The sequence below is a fragment of the Dama dama genome, chromosome 11, assembly GCF_033118175.1.
Source record: "Dama dama isolate Ldn47 chromosome 11, ASM3311817v1, whole genome shotgun sequence".
Classification (NCBI taxonomy): domain Eukaryota; kingdom Metazoa; phylum Chordata; class Mammalia; order Artiodactyla; family Cervidae; genus Dama; species Dama dama.
This window is the reverse complement of record NC_083691.1, coordinates 45,231,642-45,246,221: the sequence shown is the minus strand read 5'-3', so window position 1 is coordinate 45,246,221 and position 14,580 is coordinate 45,231,642. Positions and strand designations below refer to the sequence as shown.

The window sequence follows — 14,580 nt, the reverse complement described above, 5'->3', positions numbered from 1 at the left end:
CAAGAGAAGCCCTTACATGACTACAAGTCATCCATACATGACTACTGGAAAAACCAAAGCCTTGACTAGTCAGACTTTTGTCAGCAAAGTAATATCTCTGCTTTTTAATATGCTATCTAGGTTGGTCATAGCTTTTCTTCCAAGAAGCAAGTGTCTTTTAATTTTATGGCTGCAGTCACCATCTGCAGTGATTTTGGAGCCCCCAAAAATAAAGTCTGTCACTATTTCCATTGTTTCCCCATCTATTTGCCATGAAGTCATGGAACCAGATGCCATGATCTTAGTTTTCTGAGTGTTGCGTTTTAAGCCAACTTTTTCACTCTCCTCTTTCACTTTCATCAACAGGCTCTTTAGTTCTTCTTCACTTTCTGCCATAAGGGTGCTGTCATCTGCATATCTGAGGTTACTGGTATTTCTCCCGGCAATCATGGTTAACCATACATGGTTAACAAGCGACAAAACTAAATTACAGTATTTAAGGCTATAAGCTTAAGTAATAAAACAGTAAAGAAAAGCAAGAAATAAAAATATGAATTGTGTTTACCTTTAAGGGCAAAGAGATGGGATAGTGACTTAGAGGAATCATAAAGGAGGCTTCTGGGGAGTTAACAGTGTTTTGTTTCTTGGCACAGTAGTGGTTAGAAGGGTAGTGATTTAGAAGGGGTATTCACTTTGATAAATCATAAACCTTGTTCTGTGCACTCTTCTGTTTGAACGTGTATTTCAAATATTTTTAAAACACATTCAATTATGCACATTAGAGATGGTGAAAATGTAAATAGGTACAGCGATACCATTTATTTGCAGATAAAGACATCAACGAATAAAAATGTAAATAAAAATGACAAGGGAAAAATGTCAACATTGGAAAGAAATTTTTAACAGAAAGAGCTACCATTTGCTGATACCTTAATATTCTCATTCTGATAGGTGAAAAAAGTGAAGTTTACAATGTAATCAAAATTAGATAGTACATCAATAAAAAGTGGGCTTCCCTGGTGGCTCAGTGGTAAAGAATCCGCCTGTCAATGCATGAGACACAGGTTCGATCCTGAGTCCAGGAAGATCCCACATGCTGTGGATGTGGGATCCACATCCTGAGCAACTGAGCCCATGTGCCAAGAGAAACCACTGCAATGAGAAGCATGGGAACTGCAACTAAAGAGTAGCCTCCACTCGCCACAGCTAAAGAACAGCCCACACAGCAACAAAGACCCAACACAGCCAAAAAGTAAAAAGTAAATAAATTTTTAAAATAAATAAAAAGCATTAAATAATATTAAGCAAACACCACCAAAAAGATAGTACAACAGAACTACAATTCAAGCCCAGAATTATTTCTCTGTAAAATCTACATTCTTTAATACTACTATAATGCAAAACATTACAAGAATCAAATTCCATACACTATTAATCATATAATATAGGTCCTTTTTCTTTCCTGTTAGTGCAGCCAAAAATAAATAAATAATGAGACATAAAGAAACCACCAGGTTTATAATTTGCAATGTTCCACTAAAGGAAAACTACTCTGCTCTCAATCAATTTGTATGTGACTAGAAAATCCTGAAATTTAAAGGCCTAAAAAGGGATGTCTATTTCAATTGCTTAAACTGATCACTAAGTGCTTTCATACAAACTTCAGACAGAGTGGTCAAAACCCCAAGATAGGTCAGAAATCATGCCAAAACTCATACTGCTTTAAATGTCCAAACACTGAAAAAAATTAACTACAGGGTCTGCAGAAAACTTAATTACCAAAAAAACCCAGCAATTTAAGCTCTTAATTGCACCAAAGTATTAACTGTATTTGGAAAAACAGAATAAAAAGGGAAAAATCAAAAAATATTTTTTTATGAGGAAACAGTGCCAAATGATCGTTACCCAATCAAGTTATAAAATCTTTGGTTGGAAAGTACATTATGTTATACTCTCAGAAAAAAAAAAAGACATCATTTTAGTATCCAAACAATTATTAATTAAAACAGTATGACTAATTTTAACTTTGGTTTAATGGTCTCAGTTGAGCTGCAAGATAACATTATGCAAATTGACAACAGCCCATAGTTAGCAGTCACAAACAGGCTGGGAACAGAAAACTGAAACAGAATCTAAATTTTTTCTCTAGTAAATGATTCCTTTTCAAGAGAGAATAATAAATTAGTCTTTAATGAGGCTTCTGTAACAGACTTTAACCAAGAATTGGTAAAATTAATTCAAGAAATAAATTTAACTCAGGTAATATTTCTAAGGAAAATTGTTAATAAATTATTGTGTGAATTTTCAATTTCAAACTCAGTTATATACCTTGTCTAAATTTATTACAGCTTAAAATTAAAATGTCAACACAGGATTCACTCAAAAATTTATTTTTTCCTTTTTCTATCAAAGGAAGCCAAACTGAATAGAACTTCCTTTCAAAGTCAATCAGACTAACAGAATTAAGTGTTAATAACAGCTATAATAAATAACAGCTATCAGTCACTAAGTACTTACTATTTGTCAAGTACTACTAATAAGAATTTAAGATCTTAAAACCTCACTACCATCTTTAAAGGCAGATCACCATACTTATCATTCCCATTCTACAAACTAAAAACTTGAAGCTCAGATTCAGAATTCAAACACAACTGTTAATCCAAATGCCAACTATGAATTCAAAGCGTATATTCCTAACCTACAAAGCTACATTGCCATTACAGGTAGTATTTTCAACCTATCCAAGGAACCAAGGAATCTGGGGGCTAAAAATAATTCAATTATGGAAATCCAGGTATTCAAAAAATTTTAGAAAGTCAGTGTCCTTTCCAGTTTATTTCTACACTGGAAACAATGAAACAAAGTTATTTTGTTGGGTCTTTTTTTCACCTTGTATTTTTATTTTACATACACACTTGAAATATTTCACAGTAGTTATTACTTAAGGTGACTCAGTTAACACAAGAATTCTGGCTTTGGCAAAGTTAGATTTAAGTTTTACTGTACCATTTTTTTAAATGATGTCCAGAATAAAAGGTTATTTCAGGTTAAATTTTAATATACAGACAATAAAAAATATTTCTCTGTTTCCGCACATACTGTGCTTCACAGTAACTGACATTAACATACAAAGGAATTATCTCCTTTACAAAGGCAAAAAGAAATGTTAGCTTTTCACCTGTAATACAGAGGGAAGTCAGACACACTGACTTTCAATAAAGTTCTGGGCTAGGCTAACCATTATTTAAGTAACCAAAAACCCTAAGAAGTCAAAAATTTGCCAGTACAAAATTCCAGACAAGGAAAGCTAAAAATCAACATAAGACTGTGCAAAGCTATCCATCTTATCTTTCAAACAAAAGAGGTAGATAAATTTACATTTTTTACTTAAATTCATTAATTTTTTCTGGTGATGCCACACAGCTTGTAAGATCTTACTTCTCTGACCAGGAATTGAACCCAAGCCATGCAGTGAAAGCACTGAGTCATAACCACTGACACAAATTCTAATTTTACTTTAGTGAAGACTGAAAAAAAAAAAAAGAAGTATACTCAACTTTTTCAAAGTATAATCCAGAAAAAAAAAAGAGTATTGTACATAACAAATCACTCATAACCTTTTTCTGGACATAAAAATGCATGTGATTAATATAATGTGCTTTGTTCCCAAGATTAAAATCAATTTCAAACAATACTTACATTAGATACAACTGTAATAAATGCATGTGCTATCAGAAATGGTAAAGTTTCAGGAGTTCCATATTCAAAGCAGTCCTTCATAAGAGAAAGGCCATTTTTCCCACAAAACAAACATACATAACGAAGCAAATGCAATGGTACTTCTACATCCTGAAGAAAAAAAAAAAATTATTTTAAAACTTATCTGGGGTAATTTTCATTTTATTACCAGTACTGGAAAGATACTGGTCAGACATAAACTCATACATGTATGAACAAAATAATAAAAATTTCCATAAATCTAAAAATGAAAAAAGGTAAACACTTACATTCATATCACAGAATGCCCCTAAAATGTTGCTTTCTTGGGTTGATATATCCTGATTAAGAAGAAGAAAAAAAAGGTAAATAAAACTGCATCACACTATTACATGACCATCTTTTAAAACTACAATTTTTTAAAAACCGATTTTATAAAAACTCAGATTTTACAACTACTACTCTTCATGAATAGTAGTATTCCGACTGAAGTTAATATGATTCAATTCTAAAGTATATTTTAACTCTTCTCTAAAGATGCTATACATCATTTTGCATTCTTAAACAAAAACCTTTCCTTAAATAAGTGGGGTAATTTTTTATACATGTTTAACTTAGTTAAGTGGTTTTGAAACTATAATTCTCTAGAGGTATACTCAAAAGTTTCACAAGGTGTCTCCACAAATTAAGATTTAAACTATCTGAAAGCATCTCATCCACTGGTGGTGTGAATAAAAGCTGGTATGATCTTTCTGAATGATAATGTTGCAGTTACCTAACATTTAAAATGCACATTCCCTTTGACCTAGCAGTTCATCTTTTGGTTATTTATCCTAAACAACTAGTAAAGAGTATGTATAATGATGCTCAAGGCAATTATTTATAACATCTCAAAATTAGAAACAACTTTAATATCCATCAATAGGATGGCTAAATAAATGGTGACATAACCATCAAGGGTCTTATGCAGCCTTCAAAAATAGTAAGGCAAAATGGCATGAGAGATGATCTTTTTGGAATGATGAAAATGTTCTCAAATTGAAATGTGGTAACGGTTATACAACTCCATAAATTTATGAAAATAATATATACTTTAAGGAACTAATTTTTAGGGTGATTAAAGTATATCTCTAAAATACTGTTAAAATAAGGTGAATCCAAAAAAACTGAATTCCATATACACATCCATAAAAACAGAATATATTTGTTAAAAATAGAATTTATAAACATGATCTGATTTTCATAATTTTTTAAAAGCCTGAAAAAATCTGCACTAATTTCATAATTTTTTTTAGGAAAAGATGGAGAAATTGGGAGATTCAAAGCTTTTTAAACACTATTTTGTATAGTCTGAAGCTGCTACTTTCATAATCAGAAAGATATTTTCAGCTGAAAAGTTAGCTAAAGGAACCTGTTCAATTCATTGCTGTTACCCATTTTAAGTTCAATTGCTGAAATCAAGTTTGAAAACAACTGACTGAGGCATGCATAAAACTCTCAGAACACTGACAAACAATCTAAAGGGTTCTCAGAGAGGTAAAAACACATCAAAATAACTGTACCAAAGAATTCGCAAGCCTCTACTACCAGGCCTCGGTTAAAGTTTTAAGTTATTCTTAACAAACCTTTTGTCTTAAAAAAAATTCAGAATATAAGAACTCCTGTGGTATTACTAAATATAATTCATGGACCAGATGAACCATGCTGGAATATCAGATTGGAGTAAGATTTCTAGCACCTATCATGGACCAAGCGAGAAATTCTCATAACAGAACTCTATGCTGGGGTGTACAGTGTTACTCATGGACTTGGTTACAAGTATTTTGGCTCCTCAAAATATCTGTTTTACCATTTCATATTTCTACTCTGGACACACAAAGCCACTACCCTAAGGTGGTGTTATAATCTCATTTTAACTATTATGTAGAGTTAACATGGGTTAACAAAGTTAACAAAATTCCATATAGCCAAAGCTACGGCTTTTCAAGCAGTCATGTTCAAGTGTGAGAGCTGGACTGTGAAGGTGGCCAGGCGCCAAAGAACTGATGCTTTTAAATTGTGGTGTTGGAAAAGACTCTTGAGAGTCCCTTGGACAGCAAGGAGATCAAACCAGTCAATCCTAAAGGAAATCAACCCTGAATATTCATTGGAAGGACTGATTCGGAAGCTTAAGGGCCAATACTTTGACCACCTGATGCCAACACCCAACTCGTTGGAAAAAACCCTGATGCTGGGAAAGACTGAAGGCAAAAGGAGCATAGGGCAGCAGAGGATGAGATGGTTGGACAGCATCACCAATTCAATGGACATGAACTTGGGCAAACTTCCAGGAGATGGTGAAACACAGGGCGGCCTAGTGTGCTACAGTACACGGCGTCACAGAGCCAGACATGACTTGGTGACTGAACAACAACAGAGGGCATGATCTCTCTTCTCTCTATAATTTTTATACTCATTTCACACTGAGAAAAAAATATTAGAGCAGTAATTCATCTGCTAGAATTACCTATATTATTCAGGATTAGGAAAACAATGTCACTGGTCTCCACAAACTTTTTCTGTGAATTATTGTTGTTCAGTTGCCCAGTCGTGTCTGACTCTTTGCAACCCCATGAACTACAGCATACCAGGCCTCTCTGTCCCTCACCATCTCCCTTACTCAAAGTTCATGTCCATTGAGTCGGTGATGCCACCCAGCCACCTCATCATCCTCTGATGCCCTTTGCTCCTTCTGACCTCAATCTTTCCCAGCCTCAGGGACTTTTCCAATGAGTCAGCTATTCGCATCTTCTGACCACAATACTGGAGTTTCAGCTTCAGCATCAGTCCTTTCAGCAAGTACTCAGGGTTGATTTCCCTGAGGATTGACTGGTTGGATCTCCTTGCTGTCCAAGGGACTCTCAGGAGTCTTCTCCAGCGCCACAGTTTGAAGGCATCGATTCTTCAGCGCTCTGCCTTCTTCATGGTCCAGCTCTCACAACTGTACGAGACAACTGGGAAGACCACAGCCCTGATTACACGGACCTTTGTCAGCAGAGTAATGTCTCTGCTTTTCAACACACTGTCTAGGTTTGGCATAGCTTTCCTGCCAAGAAGTAAATGTCTTCTGATTTCACGGCTGCAGTCACCATCCGCAGTGATTTTAGGGCCCAAAGAAGAGGAAATATGTCACTACTTCCACCTTTCTCCCCTCTATTTGCCATGAAGTAAACGGGGCCGGATGCCACGATCTTAATTTTTTTTAATATTTAGCTTTTAGCCGGCTCTTTCACTCCCCTCCTTCACCCTCAGAATTATTACTATTTATTTTAAATGACTACATCTTTCAAAATATTTTCAACTTTTATAGGAGGGAAAGAAGGATGCAGAGAGAGAGGGAGAAGGAAGAGAGACTCCAAGTTCCCATCTTATTCACTACTGACAGTGAGTTACAATAGTTACAGTGATTAGGTCTGAAACATTTGAGAAGCAATGAAGAATTAAGACATGAATTATAGAATTCTCTCAGCAATATGCTATGCAAGCCTAACCAGAACTTTTAACCTCTCTAAGTCAGTCTTCTCTTATATGCAACAAGAACATTTACTAAGTTTCTAAAGGTGTCAAAACACTAACAGAGGAGCAGTGCATCTTCTCAGAGTCTTGGTCAATTTGTTCCTCTTAAATAAATAAAGTAAAAGGCCTTATCAGGAAAGGATGCATAGAGCTGTATGAGGAAAAGACTAGATGAACTACCTCTTTATAAAAGATGGAATTAAACCACTAGTAAACTCTACAGTACTGCATAATAAATATTAGCTTTATGACATCTGTATGTATATAGAAACACATACATATAATTTTATAATATATATGTACACTATATCAAAGACCCTTTGAAACAGCTGGCCCTTAACATATTTAATAACATGGCCATTGGACAGAAACTAGAAATTTGAGAATACTGGTAACATCTCATTAAGATAACAGAAACTTGGGAAACAGCTATTATAAACAGAATATTAAAGATGCACATATAAATTCAATATAAAGAGATGAGAATTATGTATAAGAATATAGAATTCTGTAAAAGGAAAGTCCTCCTTTATTTTATCCAAGGGTGGTATTTATTAGAATTTTACCTAAAGATCATAAAGTCATTGCTTTCAACCAAGTAGTTACATGGAATGATCCTCAAAAATGGTAATAGGGCATTTCAATCCACAAGGAAAAGTACAGGGAAGGGTGACTATTCCTATTACTTGGAGATAATTTTTGAAAATCACTTTTTAAAAAATACTGATGAGGAAACTGATTTTAAGAACAAAATGACATATTTAGTATTGCTATAATTCTTATCAAGAGATTTTTTTAACTGGACAAAAAATATTTCTGAAACATTCTGAATAAATTTCACATATTTACATCCCTAACCAAATGATTTTTAGCATCTTTCAATTATCAATGTAAGGCATTAAAAATACTCACTATTCATGTGGTGTTCTCAAGACTAAATTTTGCAGTTTTGCATGAACTGATCCCCTTTTTGTTGACCAAGGTTAACATTTTTTAGAATGATTAAGAAACATCTGATGTCAATAGAGAAGATTTATTAAAAGGTTTCTCTATGCTGCTGCTGCTGCTAAGTCGCTTCAGTCGTGTCCGACTCTGTGCGACCCCGTAGATGGCCACCCACCAGGCTCCGCCGTCCCTGGGATTCTCCCTCCAGGCAAGAACACTGGAGTGGGCTGCCATTTCCTTCTCCAGTTTCTCTATGGGAAAATAACAATTAAGAATACTAGAAGACAGAGCACAATCTGATTTAAAGTATTTTTATGGCGAATTCTAATAGGGAAAATACCCACCTCCTGGGCTATATTTTTAGTCTCAATTCAGTGTTGAAAACATTGTCAGTAAAGAACAATTTTTTTCCAGATGAAGGAAGAAAGTTAGAGAAGTCAGTATGGAGGTTATAGAAAAAATAAGCTGGAGAAAACAGCCTTAAAAAAAAAAAAAAAAAGGCATGTGGTAGATTTGTTAATGGCCACAACTCTACCTATTCCTGGATGTATAGAAAAACACAATGTACTTTAAAGTTTAAAATGAAACTTTACCTCTCCTCCCACTCACATACAGAATCTACTTCACACCCCTTTGATCTGAACTGTCCTGTGAACTGCTCCAATCAACAGAATATGGCAAAGTTGATGCTGTGTGATTTCCGAGGCTGAACTTTTGTAAGAGGCCTTACAGCTTCCACTTCTGCCTTCCTGGATCAATGGGAAGACTATTGTGTAAGGAAGCCAGGCGACCCTAGTAAGGAATGAGAGGCCATGCAGAGAAAAACCCAAGGAGCCCTCAGGAGGCAGCCAGCACGATCAGACCTGTGAATGAGACCATCTTGGACTTTCAAACCCATCCAACTCCCAAAATAAAGGCAACTGCAGTAAGTGAGGCCATACACAAACCAGCAAAGGAATTGCCCAGGCAAGCCATGGAATCATGAGAAATAATCACTATTGTTTTTAAGCCATTATTATAATACATTATCACATAACTTTTCAATTCCTACTATCTGGAGAAATAAATGCCATTATCTAAATAAACCTAAGATGGAAAGGCTTGTATAAATATTACCAGTGGAGGAGGGAAGAAGGCAGGGGAGGAGAGAAAAAAAATCACTAGTGGAATAAGTAAAGCATCTTAAGTGCAAAAGAAAATACTATTATTTAAAACTAGTAATTACAGATAATTTGTTAAGCATTTTTTCTTTATGAAAGGAATTCCAAATTCTGTTAACCTACATTTCTAAGAATGAAATTCCATCTTCCTCTTTTTCCTCAATTGCTAGTTTTTGAAAGTCACAGTAAGTAGAGCACAGATATACATTAGCAAAGTATCTAATTTTTATGAGTTCAATTTATAAATTTTTCCTTATTAGAATTACACTGAGCAAATGTTCAACACAAGTCGCTACAGAAATGCTCTGAAGAAATCCAAAATAATTCTTATGACAATAGTGATTTTTATAATTTTCCATCAATAATGACTATCTTCATATATATTCATAAGTGAGAAATTACCAACATAACCATGACTTGGTATTACTTAAAATTCATAATACCTATTTTTACATACCTCTATAGTAGGATGAGTATTATGCTTGTAAGCAGTATATAAGGGAAACTGAATCTGAAAAATTTTTGCCACACACAGTAAGAGTTTTTCCTTCTCATCTGTACTCCACAAACTAAAAGGATCAGAGTTCTTCGAAGATTCTTCCTCAGTCAGATTACAAATTCTTGAAGAGTTTGATTTTTTTTCTATTGATTTTTGTCTTTCTGTACTTCCTTCATTACATTCTCTTTCTATATTCTGTGGTTCTTCCGCTTGATTACTCTCATCTTGCCACGTGGAATCTATGTTGATAGTTGTACAATGTTTACAAAGCTGATCTCGGAGCACTTGTACTTGGGCAATCACTAAGTTAATAAGTGCGCACACTACTTGGTTAAAAATCTCCAAATGCTTATACTCTTTGAAGCAGCACAGACATTGCCTACAAGAGGAAAAAAAAATCTTTAATCAATGCTTCCTAAAGAGGCAACAATTATATCCTTCTTAAAAAACAGTATTAAAAAAGTAAATACTCAAATATTTTTTTCAAATAATTGTATTTCCTCCCTTCTGATAGAGTAGCACTATAAAAACTTTAAAAGATAGCATCACACCAAAAACTGGTACCAGTAAAAAGTCATTAGATTAGATTGACAGCTATCATCTTCAGTTTTATATTTTATCTATCCCTCCAGACTTCCCTTCCCTTGTAGCTCAGTCAGTAAGAATCTGCCTGCAGTGCAGGAGACCCGGGTTCATTCCCTGGGTTGGGAAGATCCCCTGGAGAGGGAAATGGCAACCCACTCCAGTATGTATCATTGCCTGGAAAATCTCATGGACAGAGGAGCCTGGTGGGCTGCAGTCCATGGGACTGCAAACAGTCAGGCATGACTGAGCAACTAACACTTACTTACTTATCCTTCCAAAGAACTATTTAAGAAAAAGAATTATGGCTGTTATCTTTCTTCTCTAAGTACTAAGTACTTAATGCATGCTTAATAAGTTATGAGGAAACTGACTATAATAGAATACCTTGTTAGTAAACCTGACTCATTATCTTACATAAGGGATTTTGTTGTCAACTAATAAAAAAATTTACATTTTGGGGGGAGAATGGATAAATGTGTATGTATGGCCAAATCCCTTAGGTATTCACCTGCAACTATCACAACACTGTTAATCAGCTACACCCCAATAAAAGCTTTTTAAGTTACATTTAAAAAAAATTTGCAGGGGACTACCCTGGTAGTATGGTAGTTAAGAATCTGACTTCAAAAGGGAGGATGCAGGTTCAATCCCTGGTTGGGGAACTAAGATCCCACATGCCACAACAAGAAGCCCCTGCACCACAATGAAGACACAGCACTGCCAAAAAAAAATTTTTTAATAAAAATAAGTAAATAAAAATCATTTTCTTGGGACTTTCCTGGCAGCCCAATGGTTAAGACTCTACTTCCACTCTGGTCAGGGAATGAAGATCCCACATGCCAGCTGTGCAGTGGCCAAAAACGACAATTTACTTGGAGGTTATTTAGAAGGACATTCCCGCCCTCTCTGGCAGATCCAAAGTGTCTAGGAATAACACACATACACACTTACTTCAGTTCCAGTGAAAAACAAGAATAAAATAAGAGTCTAATTATTACACAAAATTACAGTTCTCTTAGACATGTTCACTTAGCACAATGCCTAGCATTTTATAAATAATCAAAGGGGTCTGGTGAATCAGTAAGTAAATGATACACAAGTACCAGGTTATAATGTATCCAAAGATAGATGACAGTTAAGTGACTATCACAATCTGCATCTATTTATCAAAACAAATCAAAACTCTTATTGTACCAAAAAGATCACCAACTTCCTGTATGGCCATGTAAGAATTATTTCATTTTCTCTAGGTGTGGAAGATTTGAAGTATGGCCACAAATTCTTTAACACTCTTCCCTTTAAAAAGAGAAGCCCAATTTTCCTCCTCTTGAATGTGGACCGGACTTAATGACTACTGAACGGAATGTGGCAGAAATGACCATGTGTGACATCTAAGACTAGGTCATAAAAGACCTTGCTTCTGCCTTGCTCTTTTGGATCACTCACTCTGAAGGAAGCCAGCTAACATGTAAGACACTCAAGGAGTCCACAGCAAGGTCCACATGAGAAAAAACTAGCCTTCCACTAACCACCCTATTTGCCAACCATGAAAGTGAGTCAACCTGGAAATAGATCCTCCAGTCTCATGTAAGGTCATGACTACAACCGGAACCAACCAACTAAACCACCTCCAAACTCTTACTCATACAGTAATTGATGATAAATGTTTATAATTGAGATAATAAATGTATCTCTCAGGATAATAAATGCTTGTGTGTGTTTTTGTTTTTTTTTTCAATTATTTATTTGGCTGTGCCAGGACTTAGTTGCAGCATGGGGGATGTAGCTCCATGACCAGGGATCAAACCCAGGCCCCTGCATTGGGAGCACAAAGTCTTAGCCACTGGACCACCAGAGAATTCCCTATTGCTGTTTTTAAAACACTAATTTAGGAGTACTTTGTTACATAGAAATACATAAATGATACATCAGGACTATTTTCTAGATGGCAAAATGAAAGGGATTTTATCTCTAAGGCCTCCTCCAGATTTAAGTTCTATAATATTACAATTCCTACAAGAAGAAAAATAAACACATTAATCAACATTTTTCTGAATAGCTTCTTTCTTTAGGTTTAGGAAAAACCAAGGCCAAAGGGAAGAATCATACATTTGACTATCTTTAGTGTAAATGGCATCTTGAGTTTCTCCTCAAAAAACAAACTTAAGGTCAGATTTCGGATCAGTAAAACCAAAGAGTTAGTCAAATTTACTTTAAAAATTCACCATCAGGGATGGACCTAGAGATTATCATACTAAGTGAAGTAAATCTGACAGAGAAAGTCAAATATCATATGATAATCTCTTACATGTGAAACTTAAAAAAAAGAAAAAGACACAAATGAACTTATTTACAAAACACAGACTTCAAAAACGAATTTATGGTTACCAAAAAGGAAAGGTAGGGGGGAGGGATAATTTAGGAACTTGGTATTAACATATATATACTACTATATATGAAACAGATTATCAACAAAGACCTACTATACAGCACAGTGAACTCTACTCAATATTCTGTAATAACCTATAAAAGAAAAGAACCTGAAAAAGAATAGATAGATGTGTAACTGAGACACTTTGCTATACACCTGAAACTAATACAATATTGTAGATCAACTATACTCCAGTATAAAATAAAATTAAGAAATAAATAAAATTTAAATTCACTATCATGATATAAGCATTAAATTGTTTAATAACTGACTAGGAAACTAATCTTAAAGTACTAAATTGATATATGAACACAGTAACAAACTGGATCTAGGTTCTTACAGATGTAAAATATACACATTCAAGGAGAGTTGAGGATCTAAGTGAATACACAAACACACATCTTTAAAATAATTATATACTACATAAATTATACACTGTACTACCTACTCAATTCTGAGAAGTCTAGGTATCTGAATTCTCAATTCAGCATGTCTCTCTGTATCCACACCCACAATACAAGAAGGGAAAGAAATTTAGTTTTTTAAAACAAAAACATCACTTTTTCAGTTAAGCCCAACCTGATTTTACAAATAAATTTATTTCTTCTATGTTGTAAATCACATTACAAATATACATAAGGAAAAAAATCATTAAAGAGATAATGGAAGAAAAGATGACAGCAAAAAATTCTGGATGATAGAAAAGGGAGGAAAAATAAGTAACTGTGTTCCAAATAAACAAACTTAGAGGGGGCCACAGGAGAAAACTATCAGCAACAAGATTCACCCCACAGAACACTGGAAAAGCTCAGGACCAAAGAGCTTCAGACACCTCAGAAGGCAGAAATAAAGCATAAGAGGAAATAGAACTAAATGAAAGGTACTGTTAAAACCTGCAGGCTCCCATTCCAGACAGCAGGAATACTACCCCTACCTGACCCTGGAAAAGAAGAAATTCTTACTGTACATAAAATGAACAAGATAAACTAAGGAACATAAGATACTGAAAAAGGTAGGGATATAAGTAACTGAAAGTGAGAGAATTCTGTAAAATAATGACTGAATGGTGAACCTCCCTCAAGTATCCTCTGCCCAACCATCAGATTAATGTATCTCAAGGGGAAAGACTTAGAAAATGTGAACAATGCAAGAGAAAATGCCTATAATAAAGTCTGCTCAACATTTTACCACATCATACAGTATAGGCCAAAATCTGAGAGGCCCCATTCACACAGAACTTGCAATCTATTTTTCAGTGGCCCTCTCTTAACCACAAAAAGATAGCCAAGGATAATAAGACCTTCCAGGAAAAACTGTGTCACTAAAAACAGATCAAAGCAAAAAATTAAAAGAAATTTAGAGGCAGTAGATAAAATGCTGCAAGAAAAAAGGTTTTAATTAATATCCTTAGAGAAACGAAAGATACTCGATTACTGAAACAACAGAACACTGTTAAAAAACGCATTCCAGTTACAAAACAGAGTCTTTTAATGTGTACAGATGTGCACTATATAGCTTTTGCTTATATACCATTCACAATTTAAAAAGAAATTAAAATTACATCAATTTGTAAAATTCAATAGAAGATCCAGAGGTGTAACTGAAGAAACCTCCCAGAAAGTAGACTAGACAAAGAAAAATAATGGGGAGAAAAAGAAAAACTATCAATCAAGGAGGTATAATTTCTAACTGATATTTGCAAGAAGACA

At 34.6% G+C, this 14,580-nt stretch overlaps 1 protein-coding gene across 6 annotated transcripts in view; it reads right to left on the bottom strand.

Moving 5' to 3' along the window:
• USP34 (ubiquitin specific peptidase 34) overlaps nt 1–14,580 on the bottom strand; it is a 223,009-nt gene that overhangs the window by 161,441 nt on the left and 46,988 nt on the right. For all 6 annotated transcript variants that reach the window (XM_061155228.1, XM_061155230.1, XM_061155226.1 and 3 more), the window contains exons 3-5: nt 9,814–10,234; nt 3,987–4,037; nt 3,679–3,828 (exon numbers count right to left, since the gene is read on the bottom strand). In XM_061155228.1, the coding sequence (XP_061011211.1) occupies nt 3,679–3,828; nt 3,987–4,037; nt 9,814–10,234 (622 nt within the window). The remainder of the gene's footprint in view (nt 1–3,678; nt 3,829–3,986; nt 4,038–9,813; nt 10,235–14,580) is intronic.